Source organism: Carlito syrichta, unplaced genomic scaffold (genome assembly GCF_000164805.1).
Source record: "Carlito syrichta isolate Samal-C Ts95f unplaced genomic scaffold, Tarsius_syrichta-2.0.1 Scaffold308955, whole genome shotgun sequence".
In the NCBI taxonomy this organism is placed as follows: Eukaryota; Metazoa; Chordata; class Mammalia; order Primates; family Tarsiidae; genus Carlito; species Carlito syrichta.
The window spans coordinates 91,647-97,646 of NW_007253051.1; the positions used below are offsets into that span (position 1 = coordinate 91,647).

The 6,000-nt window shown below is 49.6% G+C and overlaps 1 protein-coding gene across 1 annotated transcript in view; it reads right to left on the bottom strand.

Moving 5' to 3' along the window:
• The window catches only part of COPG1 (coatomer protein complex subunit gamma 1), a 30,647-nt gene extending 25,034 nt beyond the window's left edge, over positions 1-5,613 (bottom strand). The window contains exons 1-8 of the mRNA XM_008066477.2: positions 5,516-5,613; positions 4,529-4,581; positions 3,748-3,828; positions 3,427-3,498; positions 3,178-3,257; positions 1,323-1,398; positions 976-1,068; positions 470-556 (exon numbers count right to left, since the gene is read on the bottom strand). Of these exons, the coding sequence (XP_008064668.1) occupies positions 470-556; positions 976-1,068; positions 1,323-1,398; positions 3,178-3,257; positions 3,427-3,498; positions 3,748-3,828; positions 4,529-4,581; positions 5,516-5,552 (579 nt within the window). The 5' untranslated portion in view covers positions 5,553-5,613. The remainder of the gene's footprint in view (positions 1-469; positions 557-975; positions 1,069-1,322; positions 1,399-3,177; positions 3,258-3,426; positions 3,499-3,747; positions 3,829-4,528; positions 4,582-5,515) is intronic.
• Positions 5,614-6,000: the final 387 nt, after the last annotated feature.

The following is a 6,000-nucleotide window of genomic DNA, read 5'->3' on the forward strand; positions in this document are numbered from 1 at the left end:
ATATGGAGCAACCGACAGGTAAGCACCACATGGGTCAGATGTTATACATGTTATCTCAGCTAATCCTTGTTGCTTTGTGAGGCAGGAGCCTTCATTCCCATTTTACAGATGAGGGAACTAAGACTCAGAGAAATAAAAGGAAAACCTGGCCTAGGTCATTGAGGAGGAGTTAAATAGGAAGAAGCCCCACCAAGACAATTCCACAAATTGCTAACAAAGACAGCTTGGCAAGGGCCTGAATTCAGGTGGCTTTCTGCCTGCCTGGGCCAGGTTTGCTACAACATCATATACTCAGTTGGTTATCAAAATACTTGAATATTTGTGTACCAGCTGGTAAGCAGTCTCTAACATAAGCACCCCAAAGTGGTGCCAGAGATCCTTCCCCAGAATACCCCCAAGACTCCCCACTAGTCAATGATACAAGGATTAAAGCCAGGATATAAATATCACGCCTCTCCTCACATCTCACCTGGACCATGATGTTATCACTGGATGCTGCCTCCTGGGCCTCATTTACCCAGCGCTTAACCACATCAAAGCTGCACTTCAGCAGGTGCTGCAGGCAACAGGGCACGTTAAGGGACAGAAGGAAGGATATTGTCCTCATCACCTCTCCAGGACCTGGTCCTTGGTCTTCCCTCAGACACAGCCCAGGGCCTCACCACCATCCTAGTCCTCTGAGACCACAGGCAAACTTAGAACAGATCCCACCCTCACTTTCCCTGCCCTGGCAGAAGATTTCTTGCCTGATCAAAACTCCAACAATCTGTCACCCCAAGGGATGGGCCAAGACCATCCACCCAGGCCCCTCCTCAAATCACCTAGAGTTCCCTTGCTGGCTGTCTTCACTGAGGAGGACTGGATGCTCAGACTTGGGGATACAGAAATATTTCTTTCCCCCTAACAGAATGTAACTGGTATTTTCTTCAATTTTTCTACCCCACCCCCTACAGGGCCCCAGCTATAGCTACACACCAGGGAAGACACCAGGGCTGAGCTGGAGACACTGGGCACCTTGTCCACAATGGCCTGTTTCATGTAGCGCTCAATAGCCTGCAGCATGGTGCTCTGTGGGTACAAGAAACAGGGTGGAAAGGGACTCAATCAGTTCTTGGCAACCCTGAGGAATGCAGGAATGGAGAGCTAAGGGACAGTACACAGAGGAAACAAACATTTTTCATATGCTTCTGCACACACACTGCCCCCACCCTCACCCATCACATGGCTCAGTGAAATGGGGACAATCCAAAGCACACAAAGGATTAGGCCAACAGCCTTTACCAAGACAGACCAGGAAGCAGTGAAGGGGCAGAATAACTCACATCAGTGATTTGGCAGAGGGCTCGCACCGCTGGGCCCCGATAGTTGTCTTCTTTGCCAGTCATGTCTTTTGTCAAGCTGCAGGGAAAAAGTATTGTCACCCCAAAAAGAGCCTGGGCTTGCCCACTGCTCTCCAGCTCCCATCACTTCACTCTCCTGAATTACTACATAAGCCATCTAACCAGTGCTCTCCCTCTACTCTTGCTTCTCCAGCTCAACTCCACACAGCAGCTGGAGGGATTTCTAAGAAACTCAAAAGTGACAGGGGACAGGCATTGTGGCTCATGCCTGTAATCCCAGCACTTTGGGAGGCTGAGGTAGGAGGATCGCTTGAGGCCAGGAGTTCAAGACCAGCCTGGGCAACAATTTAAAAATTTTAAAATGAACCAGACATTGTGGTGTGTGCCTATAGTCCCAGCTACTTGGGAAGCTGAACCAAGAGGATTGCTTGAAGCCAGAAGTTGGAGGTTCCAGTGAGCTATGATGGCGCCACTACACTCCAGCCTGGGAAACAGATGCAGACAGGCACTTAAAAAAAATTGACGAGGTCACCCCTCTGCTTTCACTAAAACATTTCCATAGCTTCCTACTGACAGTGACCTCGAGCATGAACTCCTTGAAGTTCCCCAACAGGCCAAGTTCACACCTCTCCAGGCCTTTGCATGAGCTGTTTCCTCAGCCTGGAACACTCCTCACCCCTCACCTCCACCTCTATCCTGCTATTTCCTACTTATCCTTCAGGATTCCATTCAGACCATTCTTCTAGGAGGCCTTTCCTGATCCAAATCAAGCTGGGTGCTTTTCTGGTGTGCTCTCACAGCCCACCACACTTCCCATGATAAACCATATTACACTCTATCTTAATACACTGACTGCAGTAAGAAGAAATTAAAAAACTGAGTCCCAATTTCTTTCTTTCTTTTTTTTTGGTGAGGAAGTAGAATTTAATGAGAAGACAGAAAAGCTCTCACAGCAGGACCCAAAGGGGTTGCCTTTTTTTTTTAGGCAGGGTCTAGCTTTGTTGTCCAGGCTGGAGTGCAGTGGCATGATCATAACTCACTTCTGCCTCAAACTTCTGGGTTCAAGTGATTCTCCTGTCTCAGTCTCTTGAATAAATAGGACTACAGGGGCACACCACCACACATTGAAAGACAGGGCCTCTATGTTGCCCAGGCTGATCTCAAACTTCTGGCCTGAAGCAATCCTCCCACCTCAGCCTCTCAAAGTGCTGAGATTACAGGAGTGAACTATCATGCCCCCTCAGTCTTCCAAGTTTTGCAAGTTTTGTTTTCTTGGGGGGTCAGGGTCTCACTCTGTAACCCAGGCTGGAGTGCAGTGGTAAGTCCCAGTTCTTAAGAGCAGGGATTCTCTCTCTCCCCCCGCCTTTCTAAATAAACTATATTTTCCAATCAGAAGTAAAAAAGTTTACCTACTAAAAAAAAAGCAGGGCTTATACTATAGTCACATTTGTCCCCTGAATCATTCAGCCTAAAGTAGAAACTAGTACTTAGGTACTTAGTAAGCAAGCCTGTTTGCATACCTCTTGATTTTCTATGTCTATTTTTCTTGTGTTCTTTCTTAGTTCTCATGAAAGTTTTTGTGAAAGTTCTAGGCTGGCTCAGTTGACTAGTGTGAATCAAAAGAAGGAAGGATTTGTTCCGAAGTCAAGAACACAGAATTAAAAGGGAAACAGCACACTCTGGAGACTGCCATGGAGTAGACAGCAGTAAATGATGGATAAGGGAGACAGAACACCCAGCAAAATGCCAAAAAGTCTCACTGTCTGATACACATGAGAAAAAACGATCTCTGTCAATGGAACTCATCAGAAGAGCCATGTTCAACACCAAGACTTGCCTGCTAGTGACAATGATGACATCCTCTGCAATGCAAGACATCTCCTTGATGGTCAAATAGCACATCCGACGGAGTGTGGGCTGGGAAAAAGATGGAAAAAGCCCTATCATCCCTAGCTCAGCCAGAAGCCAGAGTTAGGAAAAAACCTCCAATCTACACAAAGGTAGCCCACACTGACTGGCAGGGCCAGCTTCCCTTGGCCCTCCCACCACCCTGTCACAGCTGGAAAGTCGGAGCTGGGGCACTTACATCATTGGACTGAAAGAGCTTGGTCATGGCAAAGAAGGCCTCAGTTGCTTCAGTGGTCCCCAAGTGCTCCCCCTGTGGTAACCAAGAAAGAAGTCTCAGCTTGGGACGAGGGAGCAGGATGGCTCTCCCGTGGGATGAGCCCAGGCTAGATCCTCAGAGCCTGCAGGAGGCTCAAAAACAACATATCAGAGTTGGATGCTAGGCCATTAGCTACAACAGAGGCTGTCCAACAGCCTAAGAGTGATGATGACTTGTCCATTTCCACATCCACGCCCAACATCCCTTAGCACCATTTTCCCCACTCAAGCCTCACCCTATTACCTGGTTTATGAGATAAAGTATCTTGGTGAGGATGTGGGCACATTTCCGAGGGTTGATGGGAGTTTCATTAAATACACGGGCCTAAGGAAAAGCAATCAAGGATATTACTCTAGCCTAGTTCATGTCCCTTCAAGTACATTCAAGAGCTGAGAAACACCAGGGTAAATAGGCTAAACAAGCTTAATTTCATTAGGTAAAGAGATTTTCCTTTACTCATCAATTAGTAATTCCTGAAATCTTGTCTAAATATTAGTTAGGGAGGTGCTGACTTACTGACTAGCAGGTACTTTGTAAACAATTGTTAATTCGAAGGAGAAACAATGAACAACAACAAAATGTAAGCCTACTGAACATTCTCCAGGAACAAAGTTTTACTGTCTTTTCAGGAATAGGTTTTCTCCCTCATTACTTTTTTTTTTTTTTGGAGTAGGGGGTCTCATTCTGTCACCCAAGCTGGAGTGCAGTGGCACTACCACAGCTCACCATTGAGGCAATCCTTCTGCCTCAGCCTCCTGAATAGCTGAGATACAGTGTGTGCCACCACATCTGACTAATTTTTTGTACAGACGAGGTCTCACTATGTTGCTTCAGCTGATCTTGAACTCCTGGGCTCAAGAAACCCTCCTGCCTTGGCCTCCCACAATGCTGGGATTACAGGTGTGAGCCACCATGCCAGGCACCTCAACGCTCTTTAAACTAGCACTTTGAATATGTTAGTATTTCAGTTGCATCAATGGTGAACATTTGTGACAGAAGATAAAGGGGAGCAAATGTCACTTGCCTCTTGCAGTACTGCACTCTTCTCAAGGTGCTGGAATGGGTTGGAGCCTCCACCTACAGTCAAGAGAATGGACAAAACAAGCTGTGATTCTGAACTTCAAAAACGCAGACACAAGTACAGGAAAAAAGTCTCTTCCTAGTATACCTAGTAAAGCTAGGGTTGACAACCGAGGCTCTGCAATTTGTCCAGACATCCTGCCAGTCTCCTTCAAAGGGGCTTCATCTACCTCAAACCATTTATTCACAGCCACCCAGCAGCTTGGTACAGTCCTTTTTCTGTGCCTCTCATGGTGCCATGCTTTGCGTTCACTTATGCAACTCGCACTGAACTGAGTCCCTGTGTGCCAGGGACCACCAACTCCCCACGACTAGGTTTCCTTCATAGCAAAGTCACACTTGTAATTAATTACATGTGATTACCTGGCTGATGTCTGTCTCCTCCACTATGCCTGCAACCAATATTCCCAACTCAGGCACCGACTGTCTCACTTATTCTACTGCAGTATCGGGACACAGTGCGGTGCCTGGCATACAGTAAGTGCTCAAAATGTTTGCTGAATAAATGAATGAAGGGGTCAGGGCTCCCGGCCACAGGACACTGGCTCCACAAGTTTTGCCCCAGTTCGGCCAGCAGCAAAGCGGCCTCGGGAATCCCAAGAGGTCGGACAGAAAAACTAAAAGGTGAGCACCCGGCCCGGTACCCGCCACGGATAGATGAGAAAACTGAGGCCCAGAGAGGGGCGTGACCCGCCCAAGGTCACCCAGAGAATCTCAGTCCGAGCTTACGAGCGAGGGACACAGCGGAGCACGCTCGGGTTCTCCGAGGCCTGCCACTGACCAGCTGCGGACCCTCGCGGAAGTCCCTGCCCCTCACTGGGCCTCAGCCTTCGGGTCGGGGCGCAGGCCTTGAAGGAGAGCTCCCAGGAGGAGTCCCGAGAGCTTGTGCGGGGGTCCGAGCTCCACGAGGCCCCGGCCTGGGCATCCTCACCTGACTCCTCATCCTTCTTGTCGAATTTCTTCAACATAGCGGCGCCGGCGGGAGCGCCACGCAGCAGCACACGGCTCGGCGGGCGCGGCTCAGCGCGGAGGTCCGTCTGCAGCAGCCCCAGCGCCACTTCCGGGCTCGGGTCGGCCACGTCGCTCTGCGCTCTGCGCAGGCGCACTGCGTCCGCCCCATTCGGGCCGCTGGGTGGCGTCCGGTGTTAACCCTGTCCCCGCCGGAGCGTGAGCGCGCTTGGAGTTCCGCAGAGAAGGGGAGAGTGCCGGTGGGGAGGGCCCGGAGGGAGGGGCGAGGGCCAAGAGGGCCAGGATTGATCGGCGTCCCAGCTCTGCGCCTTTCGCCCTTCCTGCGTGTACGAGGGGAGGAGGAGTAGCCCCTGCGTCGTTGCGTAGCGGAGAGAGTTTAAACGGGTTTTCCGATGTGAATATCGTAGCACACTGGTTCACAAGTGGTCACATTATTAGTATCGTTAT